General features: G+C 32.3%; 1 protein-coding gene across 2 annotated transcripts in view; it reads right to left on the bottom strand.

Moving 5' to 3' along the window:
- Window positions 1-1,904: 1,904 nt before the first annotated feature.
- The window catches only part of LOC106478052 (dnaJ homolog subfamily C member 5-like), a 26,608-nt gene continuing 9,419 nt past the window's right edge, over window positions 1,905-19,093 (bottom strand). For both annotated transcript variants that reach the window (XM_022381571.1, XM_022381572.1), the window contains exons 3-7: window positions 17,406-17,487; window positions 16,606-16,662; window positions 12,937-13,089; window positions 12,347-12,478; window positions 1,905-7,694 (exon numbers count right to left, since the gene is read on the bottom strand). In XM_022381571.1, the coding sequence (XP_022237279.1) occupies window positions 7,449-7,694; window positions 12,347-12,478; window positions 12,937-13,089; window positions 16,606-16,662; window positions 17,406-17,487 (670 nt within the window). In that variant the 3' untranslated portion in view covers window positions 1,905-7,448. The remainder of the gene's footprint in view (window positions 7,695-12,346; window positions 12,479-12,936; window positions 13,090-16,605; window positions 16,663-17,405; window positions 17,488-19,093) is intronic.

Here is a 19,093-nt window from a genome sequence, read left to right as displayed (position 1 = left end):
TGATACCATGTATAACAAATAAATGGGTTCTTGCTTAAAGTGGTACAACAGTCAGATGGATATGTTTTGGACAAATATGAAATTTGACATTTGACCCGATATTCTGTTTTAAAACACTTAGGGCTTATTCCAGCTGTTTAGTTTGATAATCCATCAGGAGTGGGAAGTGGAGTAGGAACATAGCTTGGATCACTTCTATTAGCTTAACTGTTATCTGGAGCAGGATCATCAGATACATGGCACTTGGAGTAATAGTATTGTTAAAGGCATTGGGTATAAATGATGCTCTCTTTGGCAGGAAGTATCTCGCTCAGTTGGAGATATCTTTGTAGTTCAAAATTACCACAATTTACATGGTTCTGATATGCATCTTCTCCCTGAATGATGTCTCGCTGACCTTACTTCACTGTGGACCTTATAACCTACTCAGTAAGCAATGCAGCAAAACATTATTGCTAAATAACTGCAAAAGTGACTTTATTTCATTGGATAACGTAATTTTTAATGTGTGACTATGCAATTGGCTCTACTGATCAAGTCACAACTTCATTGGTTGATACATACAGTGTACATTAGATTAGGTTTGTTCAGTGGTTGCATTTCACATGTATGTAGATTTGAATCACAAATTAAGGGGTTTTAAACAGTTCAAAAATATAACAAAACGATGGATCTTCACACTTTTAACATATACAAAATAATCAGTAACATCTTTTATGCTGGTCTCATCACATTTGAAACAACTTTCATTGTAAATATTTATATCTTGGGTGTCACTTATAGGCAACATTCTTATAAACCAGTCTTCTTAAGATTAGAGTTCATATACTAGCACAAACCTGCAATACTACTGTCCACAGAAAGTAAAATTTAATGAGTAGAATCCATCACTGGCCTAAAATGCAACATCTCTAATCACAGAAAGTTACATTCAGAGGGCAGAATTCCTGGAATAGCACGAATATGCTGCATTGCTAATCACAACATTAAAGAATAGAATTCAACTGCTGGAAGAAACCTTATAAATAGCATAGATTGTCATGGTACAAAAATCAATGAAGGATGTGAAGATCAAGACATTAATTCTCCCTGTAGTTTCCAAAGATCCTATATTGGGAAGGAAAGCACATCCAGTTACATGTTTCCAAATATACAGACTTCTTGATCTAGAATTTACTATAACTACTGTGATACTTGAATTATCCTGAATCTGCTACTAGAATATGATAATTGAATGTAACAATCAATACTGTTGAACTAAACACCTCATAACTGTCTATTTACATCACAAAATTTCTCTACAAAACTATGTCTCCCGAGTATATCTTAATACTATTGTAAAATTCAACATTTCTAGGCATGGCTCTTCATGTTGTATGGTAAAGCTTCATTTATTGTTACTTAGAGTATTGTAAAACTGGGTGTGTCTGTTCTATAAACAATACGTTATCATATTTAGTTTTTAAAAACATCAAGCAAGCTCACATGTTTTACAATAAAATATACATTAGTAAAAGCTGTCAATATAATTAATTAACAATTACTGAAAGGTAATCAATATATCTTTTAATGACAGGTAAAAATCAGTAGATTTAAGTTACTCCTAAACCCAAATACAAAGAAAACACTAACTTTTTTTTTAACAGTGCTTTGAGTTTTTATATATATTTTCAAAACAAGAAAAGAACAGCATTCCTATAACAAGTGGTCTCAAATATTGTTTTCTTACATTTTTAAATATATTTGTTTTAAATTTTCACCTACGACTTTTAAACTAGAAATGTTAGAATTATTCTATTCCACAAAATGTCCGACATTTACTATACATATTATGAAAATGTAAGTACCTCTAGTTAGCATCCAACTTATTCAACAGCAAGTGGGAGTTATGCATTTTCATTTTTAATACAATATAGCTCAAACAATATTATGTTTCTAATAAATGCATTTTAAGAGTATGGCAACTTACAGTTTGGTTTAGGAAATATATATACACTACAATGACATCTTTCTGTTTTATTTGTCATTATTTAGTTTGAAAAAATAATACACAACAATCTGCTGTTTACATCAATATTTGGAACTCTAAGATATTTTGAATAATGTCACAAATGGTTACATTCATCAACATTGTGAAGAAACCACTAAAAATAACCATTAGTATAGTTATTTCACTACATCTAGGTGAAAAAATCTTATATCAGTAAAGTATTTCAACAAATGAACACAGATTATCTCATGGACATAGAAGTTACTAGTATTAGCTACGAAGTAAATCAGTGGTCCTAAATGAGAAACCTTGTTAGTTACTATTGCAGTTTTCAGAAAAATGTGTTATAAATTTAACAAATACACAGAATTTCCTTAAAAACTTTCACCAATTTCATTGGACACATATCCACCTGCTGCCGAAATACCATGAAACCTTTTTTTTGTGTGTGGAAGTTTAATAATGTAGTTGAGAGATTAAAACTAGACCTTGTGAACTAGAGAAATGTCAAGTTTTATCTAAGTGTATATGGAGTCCATCTTCTGTCACAATAAAGTTTTGATTAACTGACATACACTTAACTTATACATTCATCATGCAAAAAGTTTGAACAATAGGTTTCAGTCCTGGGCTGTTGTCCGACAGACAGGTACAGTCATTTTGCTACAACTCTAGATACAGATTTGCTTTGATTGAGATTAGGTATCATAAATTAAAATTCTTACACATTTTTTTTATATTACTTAGCAGTGAAATCAAACCCTCTTGAATGTTTTGCTATAATTTGGACATTGTTGATTAGATGGAATCACTAGACCTATAGATAAGGTTTGAATTTTTAAAGTATCAGTATTAGCTTAACTTCAAATATGGCTTTATTGTTGGGGTAAAGTCTCTAAACAATGGTAAAGGTTAAGAAAACTAATGTTTAATATTTTCAATATGTTGCTATTTATATAATCATCTAAACTCTACATGTACATATCACATTTCATGAAAGTAGAAATTCAAATTTTATCTTAATATTTCTAAATCATCTAAGTAGTGCTACAGTACTTCCACAAATCCAAAAAATAGTAAGTTTTAATATATTTCAATGTCTTGCTGAAATATGATTATCTATATATTTCTTTGAAAATCAAACATACAATCAGTATATCATTTCCTTGAGAAAAACTCACAGTACATAAGAATATATTAATTTGGAAAGCAAAACTTATATAATATAGTTCAGATTGTAGAAATTTAAAATATTTACAAATACGTAAAACTCTATAATTATTACAAATCTAGTCCATACATACAGTTTTACTCCCGTCAAATTTGGTGAAAAAACAAAAATTCAAACCCGATCATCAATAATAAAAATGTTTTGTTGAGCCAGTTTTGTCTTAAAACCCAAAGAATACACTCACACTTCTCCTAAACATAAGTTGCTTTATGATGTATAAAACTAACAGTTGATTGAAGTATCTTATTACACAATAACTGGGAAAGAAAAAATATTACATAATGTGTAAATAATATGTTCTTGATCAAGGTTGTTACCCAAATATTTCCATTAGGAAGAGAAACAAAACATAAAATATAATATCCTGTAATGATAAGAATAAACAAGAAATTTACACAAATATAAATATTTTCTGGCCACAAGACCATGTTTTTGTGGTTAATTAGAGAGTGTCACTACAATGTAATCTTACCTTGTGCTTGGTCTATTTGTGTGTTTGTATATAACACACACAATTTTTGATAAATCAACACTCATAAAAAATTTCACTTTTAATGTAACTATTTAAACAAAAACCTGAAAGTATATGTTTTGTTACGTATTTTGACAAATAAGCCAAAAACTAAATGTCCTAATATTGAAATGGAATGATAATAACAACGAAACTTTATACATATAAAAAATTCTTTAAAGTTCTTTATAATATACTATAGATATGCAATGGTTTATAGCAATACGTCTTACAATACCAAAGAAAGTGTTTATAAAGTAAAAAAATCAATTAACAAGCATTTTTTAATCTGTCAGACATATTTTTTACACTGAATAAACATAGTTTCAAGCTTAAAACTGGGCTAAAATTTTTCTTTTACTACGAATAATGTGACTAACATTTATAACACAACACTAACACACACAATAGATTTAAAAGTTAAAACAAACATTCTGGTTGAAAATGCCTTGATCAATTATTAAGTGAATGTAGGAATCACAATTTTTCAATAGTAAACTATGCACAACTTCAAAGCACTTATATTAGAGTCATATCTCACACATAATGAACAGTGTGAGAGTAGCTTCCACGTATAGGTGGGAGCTAATTTAGCATAAAACTACCATTAATGAACAGTGTAGGAGTAACTTCCACATATAGGTATGAGCTAATTTAGCATAAAACTACATGTAATGAACAGTGTGAGAGTAGCTTCCATGTGTAGGTGTGAGCTGATTTAGCATAAAACTACATCTAATGAACAGTGTAGGAGTAACTTCCACATATAGGTATGAGCTAATTTAGCATAAAACTACACGTAATGAACAGTGTGAGAGTAACTTCTCTATTTAGGTGTGAGCTGATTTAGCATAAAACTACATCTAATGAACAGTGTAGGAGTAACTTCCACATATAGGTATGAGCTGATTTAGCATAAACTACATGTAATGAACAGTGTGAGAGTAACTTCTCTATTTAGGTGTTAGCTGATTTAGCATAAAACTACATCTAATGAACATCGTGAGAGTAACTTCTCTATTTAGGTGTGAGCTGATTTAGCATAAAACTACATCTAATGAACAGTGTGAGAGTAACTTCTCTATTTAGGTGTTAGCTGATTTAGCATAAAACTACATCTAATGAACATCGTGAGAGTAACTTCTCTATTTAGGTGTGAGCTGATTTAGCATAAAACTACATCTAATGAACATTGTGAGAGTAACTTCTCTATTTAAGTGTGAGCTGCTTTAGCATAAAACTATTTCTTTCAGTTTCAGTCACACAATTTCTAACATACTCATACTTAGAAATAGACCAATAAAGTAGATTGTATTTTCAAGCTTTCATCATAACATGAGAGAACCCCAATATTAATTTACCTAAATTTCACAATATATATGCACCAACAACTAGATGAAACATATTCTTGAACACATAACTGCCACATTAATCTCATCACATTCTCAATACATTTTTCACAACCAAATAAACTTCAAACAGTCTAGATATTTTGAATTTAATGTGTTCTGAATATGCATCCTGGAAAATAAAAATAACTAAATATCAGAAAATCTTCAATTAAAAGAAAATAAATACTCAGTTTTCTGCACACACTGGTAAACCACTGTCAAGATTACTTAAAAGAGAATTATTGCTCTGTCTACATATACAAGCTATTATGTACCCCTACCCCCACATACATACACATATATACATAAATGATGCATAACAGTTCACAAGCATGGAAAAATATACCAATAAATAAGACAATAAGGTTTTCTAAATAAAGTATTCTGTTGTTTCTCTACAATAATATTGTAGGGTACAATCCAATCTTCAATAACACTTAGTTGTGAAAATGCAAATCAATCTCAATAAAAGTAAAACTTTAAATGGCAAAAGCTGGTGAAGCATTAGAAACCAACAGGCCAAATATTTGTGGTAAAAGTCATGTAAACCGCAGATGTTTTTTCTTGACATTCTTTTAATTTGTTCATCTGAGTTTAAATCCAAGATAAACAAATTAAGAAGAATGTGAAAAAAACCCTGCAGTTTATGAGACTTATGAGAAATGTTAGGCTTATCAACCAAAATAAAAACAAAGTACAATATTTATAGGGAAAAACATTTTTACAAGTAATACCACATTACTTAATATTCAAAAAAGCACTACAACAATTTAATATGTTCTAAAAATTTATAAGATCAGTAATTCAGTAAAATTAAATACAGAAACTTAAAATGTTTTGAAGGGATTATAAAACAAAGAGACTAATAAAAAATATACCAAAATTATTAAGCAACTTAAAAATATCACGACTATAACCCTCAATATACCACTATCATTACATCCAAGTCCCATTTAGAAAGTTACTTCAATCAACAAGTAAATTTCTTATAGAATTACCTTTTGTGGCCAAAAAATAAAACTTTGAAATGTAGATATCATAATTTGGCAAGTTTGAAATGTATTTTCTTTATAAAATATCTTAATAATCACTTGAAAACACTTTAAACATCTGGAACCTTATTTTTGTGAATTTGTGTGTGATATATATTAAACATTTTCTTATATCTTTTAAAGTTTTTCCAACATAAAGTAGGGTTTGTGAAAAATTGTTCTACCTGTTACATTTGCATCTCACTGAGGTTGAAATTCAACATTCCCACCTTTTTTTTTTGTTGCTGAAGAGTATATTTTTCCCCACAAAAATTTTTTTACAGAAGAACTAAATATTTGGGATTAAAAGAGCAGTCATTTGTTTCAAAATTATAAATAAATAAATAAGTTGTATATATATATATATATTAAAGATGCACGTGTACCAGGCTGGGTATTGAAATACCCGATAATACTCAACTCTGGCTGAGTGATGTTGTTAAAAACACCCGAATCCGGGTAATTGAACATGGCATCTAAGCCCTAATCTTTGTGGCAACTTTCGCAGTACTGAAAGTTACAATCAATAATTGGTTTAGTTAAAAAAAAAAAAAGCGTGTTCTGAAAAACAGAGATTTAGAGAACAATAGGGGTTAATAGCATGCATGGCTTGAGAAGTGGATTTCTGGGGAAGGTGGTGGCTTTGAGAACAATAGGGGTTACAGTTTGAGAAGTTGGGGCTAGGCATTGAAAGTAAAACTTGAATGTTCTGTTGGTGATTAATTGGTTAAATATAAGAAACATCAATTTTGTTTTTGTTTCTAATCTCTGTATATGTTGTTTATTTTTGGGGGTTGGAGAGCGGAAGGGCAAGGAAAGAACCTGGTCTTGATTGACACCCAGCCCCTGCCGAAGTTTATATATATATATATATGAAACAAGACAAACATCATTTTCTACATGTTATACATAAAACAGGGTAAAACTGAACATACCAGTGGTTTCATTTAGAAAATAGTTTAATTTTTAATATCTTCCTCTGAAACAAACAATAATTATATTGGTTTCAATAGCCTTTGCAGTATTTTCTTTAGTACCAGCCATATAAATATCAACTGTATAGTAACTCTTTCCCACTCTCTATACGATGACCTTCTGCCTTACCAAAGTAATTACTCTTCAAATCATGTGAACTTCATATCCTTCTAACCTGTATACATATGTAATAAAGATTTGTAAGTGATAATTAATTAGAACCAGACTACAGCCTGATGACCTTCAATTCTATAAGAACAAACCAACAAGAATCTCAATGAACACTGGTATCCTAGCTAGTTATATCACTGTTGAATGGTCATGAACTGTAAAATGCAGGAGGGTGAGACTCTTGTGGATGGCCAGGAAAGTTTGTGGGAGTAGCCTGAACAGACAAGTTTTCTTTAGTCATGTAAGTAGAGTACTGAGAGGGTCGCAGTGTTGTCTTTTCTGAAATACCTTGACTACCCTCAGAATCTGGCATCGGAATAGATGTATTATCACTTCCTATAGGCTGTGATGTTACAGGTGATGAGGGTGCAATTTCTTCTTCACTTAACTCTTCCTGTATGGATATATACAGTGTAATAAACTTGCCTTTCCATCATACACTTATTTTAACTTCAAGGTTTTAAACACATAATGATCATGTTAAGTAATCAATGAAAAGATAGCAATATAAAAATTTTGGTAAGCTTTCCTGCATAAGTTCATAAAGTAATTTTAACGCTTTTTTTCTTTCTTCTAAAGATCCTTTTCTATTAAAAATGTACAGAACTATTACCTTGTATATTTTAATGACATTGTAAAATAATACTTCACAAATATAATTTTCCTATACAAAAATGTTTTTCTCATAGTTACCTCTGTTCACATAATAGCTTTTCTTGATTAATTCTGCCCTCAATTTTTTTTTGCTCGCCACTAGCCTTTATACTCCAACCTACCACATGTGTTTAACGTAGTACAGCTGTGCTGTAGCATGCAAAAGCATGTAACAACCCTCCACCATTATGAGCGAGACACACTCTCCTGGTGCAGCTGTTTTATCCTGGAATATAGAGTCTAACCTCACTTTGAGATTAGGCACCAAGAGCAAAACACTGGAAGTGGAGAGGAAGGATGGGAAGTGTAAGAAGAGGTAAGTATTTATTGGAGTTACATTTTCTGTGTAGGAACATTACAACTTCCAATATGATACCTTACCTCTACTCAAATAATAGCTAGAATCCACATTGATCTGGTAGAGGAACTGGTGCACCACATCTGAACTAGGTATACTCTTCCCCTGTGAAATATGACAGTGTCACTAAATGGGCAGTAAAGAGGCACATATGAGAATTAGCCAAATGTGCCCCAGATATAGAGTGGACAGAGCACATCCAACCATAGTTGGGAGATCAACTCCAGTTCCAAACCATTGGAACTAAGAAAAGAACACCCTGTCCCTGGTAAGAGGCGGGTCCTCAATCACCTGTATACAAACAGTAAACTGAAGGTCAACTCCAGTCCAAAATTAGAGAAACTGAAAATGGTTCTCCCAGTCTCCAGAAGGAAGAGGTCCTCGACCAATTGAAACTAGACATGCACATGGTGTAGATTGGCTAGGGCACATCAGACCATAATCGGGAGATCAGTTATACCATAAACCAGCAAAACTGGGAAAGAATCATACAAGCCAGAATGTGGGAACAGACAAATGAAACAGGGACGCATGTGGTTGAAGAAAGAGAGATGTGGAAGGAGGAAAAGGTACTGATGGCAACAACTATACAGGCTGTAGTAATGGAAACCAAGTTTGAGCAGGTCAGAAAGGCATCACTAGAGGGACTCGACATACAGTGGTTTGAATGATGGATAAGATCCTTGGAAGTATACAGATGGGAGGATAGGCATAAATGTAACGATCCTTCCAATCCTGCCTGAAAACACCTGCTGCCAATGCACAAGGATGTGGAACTGGTGGCCAAAAGAGAGGGAGTTTGGTGTTCCAATGAGTGGCAACCACAGCCAACAGGGATATACGAAACCAAGAGCGTAGCCACTGGAAGACCCGTGGATTGAGGGACTACTCCATGGTAAGAATCCCGGCTGGACAATATAACAGATCTGCAACAAGATGGAGAGCACTCAGGATATGACAAGCCTGCAGGTAAACATGCTGGCTGTAAGCCCAGAACAGAATATCCAATGTTTGAAAACAAAGGGACCAAGAATGGATGCTTCCTTGTTGGGTGATGTAATAGACCATGGTTGAGTTGTCTGTATGGATCATGACAGACTTGCCATTCAGAAGGGGAAGGAAATGATCCAGAGCTCAGTAAACAGCCAAAACTTCCAGGAGATTGATATGAAACTTAGACTCTACTGGCAACCAACAACCTGAGATCTCTCAAGAATCCAAATATGCTCCACAACCCTTCAGAAAGGCATCTGTAAAAAAGGTGTAAATCCAGTCTGGGATATGGAAGAGGAAATGCAGTCATGGTGTTGTCTCTGTTTAGCCACCATGCAAAGTCATTGAGAAGGGAAAGAGGACGGTTGATAAGGGAATCCAGGGGATCCCTGGGGAGGTCCCATTGATCATGTAATGCCCACTGAAGAACCCTCATGTGGGCCTGACCCAGGGGAATAAAGGCCTCCAAGGATGTCCAAATCCCCAAAAGCATGTAGGTAGAGTAGGAAAGGATTGTGCTTTTTCGGGAAACAAACTACCGGGATTAGAATCCTCAAAGAGACTGAACCACATATGTTATAGCACCTTTGGAAAGAAGGTCCTCAACTTCCTTGGAAAGACAATGGCTGGATATGAGATCCCAAAGAAAAGGGAAGTGAAGTGAGAAAGAAGATACAGGAAGAGGTGTGTGGAAAAGAAGGGAGAGTCTTTCTGATAAGACTTTTATAACCAAAGGATTTGAAATAAAGGTTCTCTATATGTGGCCAAAATTGTACAGCCTGGCCCATACAGGTCCTGTATCAACCAGATAGTCACCGATACCATTAGCAGCAAATGGGTCAGCAGTGAAAACTATGACAATTTGCCTCTGAAACCCGAGAAGAAGGGGAGGGACAGGATATAGGTATAGAAACAGGGGAGGATTGAGATAGAGAAGAGGCCAAGGAAGCTAGGAAAGAATGGAGATGGGCTGATTCCACACAAGACTCCAAGGACTCAGGGATACCACCAAAAATAGAGTAAGACAAAAAGGGTGTCACGTGCAAATCTCTTAACAATGTGGGAGGCTAACACATCCACGTCAAAAGGGCATCTCTTTGCAACATATTCCAACAATACAGAGGCCATGTGTGAAGGGACAGAGTCGAGGAAGACAAATGTGCCAATGTAGACAACAATAGGGAAAGGACATCCCCCATGTGTGAAGGGACAGAGTCGAGGAAGACAAATGTGCCAACGTAGACAACAATAAGGAAAGGACATCCCCCAAAATCGCCTCAGGGGTATGATGGATAGCTTTGGACAAAAGTTGAATAGAAAAGGAGTAGTGAAAGAGAGAGGTTAAGGCTAAACAAAGGCAGGAGAACTGTGCCTGGGACAAATGGACTGAGATATCAGGACCCGAACCCCAAACTGGGATTAAAGAATCCAGCTGTTGTGAATCAGAAAATGGATTTGAAGCCCAATGGTAGGCCAAAGCATGAGCATGGGGGATGTGGCATACTAATCTTTGGACGTAATTGGTCGGTAAAACACTCAGCATGGACCCTAATATCAGGAGAAGGAGAAAAACAAAACATTCGGGAGCAGGAGTGTCATGTAACAAGAAAGAAGATGGGTCACATGAAACTGGGGATAAAGACAAAACATAACAAACTTGCATTACCAAGTCCAGAAAATCTGAGGAAGGTCTAGGAGTATCAACTGCTGCTCACAAAGACTGCACGACAAAGAAAGGAGGACAGAAAAGGCTGTTCAAGTCTTCGTCCTCCTGACCATCATCCTCAGGGTAGGGGAGAACTGGTGGAGGGTCAGGAGAGCCCCAGCCTGCATGAATGACTCCATTTCCCTGCAGACAAGAGCCAAAACCTCCTCTACAGATAACATCACACCCGTAGTCACAGTAACAGGTGTTTGAACTATGGTAGTGGTAGGAGTTAAAGTTGTCATGACAATAAACTGCAAGTTCATCACTGAAGTTCGAGTGGATAAGTACACCAAGATGCAAAAAAATGAGTTGTTGTCAAAAAAGAGAGAGAAAAAAAAATCTGACAAAAACTTCAACTCATACTGAATGGCTGCTAGATTATCCAAGTTGAACGTTTAAGTTCAAAAACTATATACAAAACTCAAAAATTTTTACAAAATTTGAAAACTCAAAGCACAGCAAACAAAATGTTAGATTACAATCCAAGGGGAGACAGCTGCAAAAGGAGAGTGTGTCTCGTTCCTATTAGTGGAAGAGTGTCAAATGCTTTTGCAAGCTACAGCACAGCTGTACCATGTTAACAAGTGGGGTAGGTGGGAGTATCAAGAATAGTGATAAGAGAAAAAAATTGAGCATGTAGAGGGTAGCATTAATCGAGAAAAGCTATTAAGTGAGAGAAGGTAAGGTATTTTATCACAATCACTACTTGTTCAAAGAGGTATTCTCAAAAAACCAAGCCTCCTACTAGAACCTTAAAAAACTGCATCTTTGAACTGGTTAGGAGCTTTTCATTCTACTTACTCCAATATTACCTTCAGATATTTCATATTATTATTAAAAGAAAAAGGGAGGTGATGCCATTTACAGTCTTACATGTTTATATCAAAACAATCATGATGTTCTACTGTACAATACAAAACTTATGTTTAAATTGGAGACTAAATTGTTGTTTTCCAGTGCTCATGTAAAATTCAAGTAATCTAAAGGTTGTAGTGTTGCATTTAATATTTTACTTCAGATTATAATGCAGAAAAAGTAAGATTTTTGGACTGCATTAACTTTGGGTTATGATTCTCATTGAAATAATAATGTTTTGTAAAAAAAAATCTTACTTTCAAGTTATGGAACTGTTCTACGTCAATCCTACCTTGGAACTATTGTGTTATCCTACACTAATTTTATTTTCATGTAACAAAAATGATATGTAAAAATCTTTCATTCAAGTTCTACCAGTGTCTTGTATCAATTTTACTATTAAGGTCTTATTGTAAATATAATTATCATACCTTCAAATTTTACTATTAAGGTCTTATTGTAAATATAATGATCATACCTTCAAATTTTGATAGTGCCCTGTATCTTCTGGAGGTTGTGGTTTACACTTTCCACAGCAAAAATTGCAGCAACAACAGAAACAACAGCAAAGGTAGCAACCTGTGATAACTCCACAAAAGATAAACAATGCCTGCAAAAAGAATTATGTCAGTTTTAAATTAAATAAACACATATATATCATTTTTGCATACACATGCATTTCAGAGATTAATATCGAATGTACTGATTTCAAATTATTCAAGTTTTTCACATAAATATGATGTATTATTATCTATGAAAGTCACTGTTTACTACACAAGTTATGTTCAACTTAGTTTAGATATTAAAACTTTACCCCTTTCATTTTATGTTTTTTATTCATTCAAATATTCTCACAGATTAAACCACCATATTTTCCATAGAGATCATAATAATTCAAAAAGAAAATAATATAACATATCTTATAAATCAGAGAAAAAGAAACTTTTAGCCAATTCATGTAAAATGAACAACAGAAATATGACTGAGCATTTTGGAAGTACTTTCCAGTTAAAAAGAATAAAGTTTTCAGGCTTCATCCAAAATTAAAGTTAGCTTGAACCTGCTTACCTTACACCACCAGCTAGTCAAGACAAAATATGTATTAACATTGTCTTCTCCAAAGTGTTCAGCAACATATAAACCAAGAGATCCATAATTGTCATAGATATTCCTTTTGGTTAGGTCACTGAGGACAGAATTAGCTCTGTTTATCTCTTTAAACTGCAAACAAGAAAAACAAATATACCTTTAGTGGTATGTTTTTAAATGGAGTCAGCATCAGAACAAGTGTATAATTTTTCACAGCTTATGCAATTGTCTTAATTTTTATTGTTTTTTTTTTGCATTTTTTGAACTTCAATCACTTTTTGTTGATGAATGTTCAAGGGTATATTCAGTTTGTGTGTTTTGGAATTAACAAAATAACAGACTCCATTTTTCTTTAAAGTCGGCTTCTTTAATCATTTACATAGATGTAAGTAAAGTGTGCATTTCATGACCCTTTTTAAAAGAGTTGCAATCAAATTTTACTTAAACCTACTTTATTATCAATGGACATTAATAAATGTGACAACAAAATGTAGGTTATGATCAAAATTTTATATTACATATAAGTTTTGATTTCTTAATTATAAAAGAAAATACTTAAATTAATTCTCACTTTTATGTATCAAGTGACAGTTTTGCTTCAAAGTGCTTATTCTATAATATACTTCCATCCCTATGTTATTTTCTCAAGACTTACACACTTATACGTTAGATATTCCCAAGCTAAAATGAAAATGTAGCATCTATTTTTCTTACTTTTAATGAGTTATATGCCATCAACTGAAACTTTTACACCATGCCTCTCCAAGCACATGCTATCTTTAAAATATTTTAATACTACTCTCTGAAATTTACTATTGAATTATTTATAACTAGTAGAAAGAGAAGGTTTTAACTTCCTGCTTTTCTTATGAGGTTAACTTGTTCTTGTGATCAGTTTTGAGCTATTTTGAGCCAATTTTAATAGACTGTAATTACTAAGGTCACCTCAATGTATATAACTTAGTCAGAAAGCCAGTTAAATTATAATAGTTTTAGGACATTGTTTTTGTTGATTGTTAATATTTTGTGTTCTAAGTTGCATATTTCAAATAAGTAAAAATTCAGTAAAGTACTACCAACATCCTCACCAAAAAATAGGGTTAATTATCAATAAGACATTGAGATTAAAAAAAATTATAAGACATACATGTAAGTACCATATTTTTTATGTATAGTTTGTATTTATTCTTATAAAAGTAACTAAACTGTAAAAATTAGAAATTTATCAGATTAGATAAGAAAATGAAAAAAAAACACTTGATAGTACAATCACACTTTATGTGATCAGTACATTGTAATTTGACCAAGTACACTGGCAACTCGATGCTGAGTTCACACAAAGTTTCTTCAATGTGATAATTTTCTTTGGTGCTAATCCAAGCAGCAGTGAAGCAATCAACCTAATGACTGGAAGAATAGAATTGTATTAGCTTTGGCTGCGTGAATAGTTAATGTGTAATGATCTGTAACCATATGCAGTCATTCTACAAAGAAAATGGGTAATTTAGATTGATTTTTCATTTCTTTTGTGGTGGTTACAAGGTCAGTCAAATGACCAATCTGTATACAGTTATGGTAAGGGAAATAACAGATAGAAAATATAAAGTTTTACTGAAAAACTTTTAATATTCATCTAGGAGGTTCTAGAGATTATGCAAATGAAATTTGAAAGCTGTAAAGCTAAAACATGTATTTTTAATCTTAACATGAAAATCACCTTCAATTCAAACCAATCGTAGTCAAGACTCTTAACTATAAATTCACAGGCAAATCATCATTAAAAATATTTAATCAAAAATCTGACTTTCTGTGTAGGAAAGAGTTGTAATGTTCACTAAAAGCTTGCCAAATTTCATGAAGGTACACATACTATGTTAAAAATTATAGTATGTATATAAAAATGGAGTTTTTAAGTGTTTTACATTCACAAAAAAGAAACCTATCATTCTATAGGTATTTGAGAAACTTTTAGCATTCTGCCACAACTTAATTCTCCGTATTTTTAGCCGACACTAGGCAGCTGAAACATAACTGAACAGAGTTGTTTAAACAAAAACATGAAGAATTAAATTGTGATGGAATGCTACAAGTTCTTCAAATATCTATAGAATGATAGGTTTCTTTATTGTGAGTGTAAAACACTTAAAAACACCATTTCAATTTTTGATACCTCACTACTATAAAAGGCTTGATTTAGTCTGAAATTTCCTTTGGTGGTCGTGTCCAGGGTCATTGATTAGGAGTAGAATTCTCCAACCCTAGTCTGGCCCACAGACACACCCCCCAATGAAAGAATAGACCATTCCAAGCTTTTACTTGTTAAACAAATGTTTAAACAACTCAGTTCAATATAGTATGTATAGTTTCAGATTACTATTGTTAAAAAGTTGGTCAAAATGACCAAGCCCATAAGAGATTTAATATTGTTGATTATTGTTCAAAATAATTATGAATATGATTATTGTTACCATTTTTATTACTAATGTTTACACTTATAAAGATTAGATTGTAATGCTAGTTTAACACATGGATTTAAGACTCCTCCTAAGCTGGTCAAACCTCAAAACACAGTATTAGTATTACAAAAATTTTTAATAATGATGGTACTCAACTGTTCATTCAATGCTTTTTAATTACTACAGGTTTTAATTTTCTTGTATATTGATTTGTGGAATGACGTACTTCTATTTCATTTGTTATACTTTTATTACTAATATATAAACAGTAAGCTTAAGTGAAAGGTCATATTATAAACAGCATAATACTTTTGAAATAATGTTTGGTGCTTGTATTAAGAATGTCATATACATATATACACACAAACGCATATTGTGTTTCAAAGTTGGTTGCTTGTCAATCTCAAATTCCTTAAAGATGAGTACTATCTTTCAGCACAATTGTTTTGAGTAGGATTTTTGTCACCAGTACTTTCTTAATTATCAACAATGCCTTTATATATATATAAAAACATTTTTCCAGAGAAAAGCAGCACTATTACAAATATAGACCATACTTTTAAAGAATAGCTGCAAAATATAAAAGCAAATCATTGTTAGTAAATAAAGTTGCTGACAAGAACTATTTGATAGGTCAGATGACAGAAATATATCTCTTCTTTTCAATCAACTAGCAACTGCATAAAACTATCCAAGTGACAGTTAGTTGTCTTTCTACATGTAACTAGAGATGTTTCTGTATATAAAGTTAAATTATTCTCACAGAACAATGTTTACATAAACAAGTAATGTTATAGAAACTGGTTAAGGTAGAATTAAGCAACTTAGGGTCCAGAGCATTATTTGAAATAGAGATTTAGGTAAGTTTTTTTGTAACATGCTGATTTAATAAGACAGCTTTTGGCAAAAGTGAGGGATGAGTGCAATGCCCTAACATTTGATTGAGCAAGTACAGCTACGAAATAGATTTAACTGGTAGTTTGTAAATGTCAAGTAGTACTTTTCAGTATTATTTTGTTTGTAGATTAACAATACATCATCTCTGCCATATCAAAATCTAGTTTATTATCTAAGGGCTAAAGAAAGGCAGATAATCATTCAGTAACAATACAAGTGTATTGTTTTTGGTTTGTGTCAATATTCAAACTATCCAAAGCTCCAGCATTTATTCCTCAGTGAAGTTATAACTTACTATATCAGCAGCATCAGGATTACCCTCATTCTTGTCTGGATGATACTTCAAAGCCAACTAAACAAAAAAATACCAGATGAACAACCTATAAAACTAGCATTTTTCACGACATGGGTAGAGAATTTTAGTTACTTGATTTATGGTAATGAGAACAATTCAACTACCACATATAAATTTCTAAGCAATTCATGGTATATGCTAATATAGTTTTTTTTAATTCTCAGCTTGGCATCAGAGCAAATTTTCATAGTTATGAGAGAAGGAAGTAAAGAACAAAAAATTATAAAACTGACTACTAGATTTATTGTACACAAAAAAAAACTACATATACACTTTTTTGTCAACTTTTTAACACATCAAAAATAAATTCTAAGTCCACTATAATTACCACAAAGCTTTAATTTGAATTTTAAAATAAACCAAATATAGATAAAAAAAAGCACACAAAGAAATTTGATTTATAAATTCAAATAATAAAGTACTTCTGTTTAAATTCTGAACAGTGTAAGAAAGCTTATGCAAATACTAATGTTAAACAAAGTATTTAGGAAACAAATAGCCTAAAATAACCAAAACAATTTTAAAACAAACTGTCCTTTAAAGTTTATCAAATTTTGATTAAAAGTTACTTTGTGCCATTGAGCATTTATTTAACTCTACATTTATTATAGTTGGTAAAAGTCTAAAAGAACTAAATAACACCTTTCATAAGTATAAGGCTATGAATTAAATACATAATATCTTACACTTAAAAACAAAAGTTAAAAAAATCAAATTATAAATTATTTCCAAAAACATACCTTTCTGTAAGTCTTTTTCACATCACTTTGTGTAGCTGTTTTTGGAAGACCCAGAATTTCATACAAAGAATCACCAGAAGTCCTGTGACAAATTATTCAGTTGTAAGCACTACTGCTATCTATTTCCATAAAATTATTACACACTATACAGTGCAGTGACTGCAAAATTAATTTGTTAATATAACACAATAACATTCTTCTTTTTGATAAAAATTAACTTTTAATTTAAGTTTTACTTACTCGAACCTAATAGCTTTAAATAGAACTAGATTACAGGGTATTTTGTTTATTTGTTTGATGATTTCATATAAAGCTACTCAAAGGCTATCCGCACTACCCGTCCTTGATTTAAAATTAATAGGCTAAAGGGAAAGCAGCTAGTCAACACCACCCACTGTCAAGTGAAAAGTGAGATTGATCGTTACATTATAATGACCCCCTGGCTGAAAGGATGAGCATTTGAGTGATGGTATTCAAACCTATGACCCACAGATTGTGAGTCAAGCACTTTAATAACCAGGCCTATGGGCCATTATTGCTCATTTTCACTATAATAAGACTATCATTCAACAAAAATATTTAACCTTTTAGTAATCAATTATGAAAAATGTAACCCAAGAGACATACAGTCTTTATAAAAGGAAAAGAAAATCCCTTAAATATATTAAAATGTAACAAAGAAAACTTACATAATGATATAGATATAACTTTCTCGAAATACATTATGAAACAACATGTTTTTTTTAATATACTACTGAAAATTGCAAATTATTCATATTTTTGTTGATAAACACTGACTGGTTACTTTAATCAGATTTTCCAAATACATTTGTAGAACACTCCATTTATTTATATAAATAAAACAGACTGATCACGTGATATTTCAGGTGACTGCTTCAGTCCTATAAATGCAGAGATTTAAACGTGGCAGTGGGTGTTTGTCGAGGAAGGATCATTGTCAAAGACCATTTGTTTGACCAGCCAGTAATATCCATCTGCATCAGGGTCTATCAATCAAAAGACACACATCTGCCATCAGGTAAATTATGGTTACTAATGGCTGTTTAATATTAAAAGCAAAGACAGTTGAATAGGCTTGTAAGGTGCAAAAGACATCAGACTGTGTCTCAATTAATCAATTCCTTCAACAATAGTTAGGATTTGATTATCTCTAACTATGTCATGCAAAAAACATTGCACAAAGTGTCACATGGTAGCCAACAACCAGTTCAAAAAAACTTATTTCAGATGATAAGAGATCATAAGCTTAATAATGGTTTGAGACGGCTTGAATGGGTAATGAATAAAAACTTTAATATAAGTTTAACATAACAGCAAATGTACAATGTTTCAACAAGGTTTTGTCATCATCAGGTACAAGTAATTTACACTGACATGGATATATATATATACAGTATTGAACAAAGAGCTTGCCTTTTGTTCCTGAAACCAGCTCAAGAATTATCCACACTTGGATAAAACTAGCCATAAACACAACATTCCTTTCAATGTCAAATTCTAACAAAAGCCCAGCCTTAAATTAAAATCGTTACTAAACAAAAATTATTTAGAATCACACAATACTAACATCATTTACAAAATAACATGCAATAACTGCCCAGAATTCTACGTTGGAGAAACAGGAAGAAAATTGGAAACCAGATTGACAGAACACAATAAAAAAACGT

This window comes from Limulus polyphemus, unplaced genomic scaffold (genome assembly GCF_000517525.1).
Source record: "Limulus polyphemus unplaced genomic scaffold, Limulus_polyphemus-2.1.2 Scaffold176, whole genome shotgun sequence".
In the NCBI taxonomy this organism is placed as follows: Eukaryota; Metazoa; Arthropoda; class Merostomata; order Xiphosura; family Limulidae; genus Limulus; species Limulus polyphemus.
This window is presented reverse-complemented; position numbering and strand designations above follow the sequence as displayed.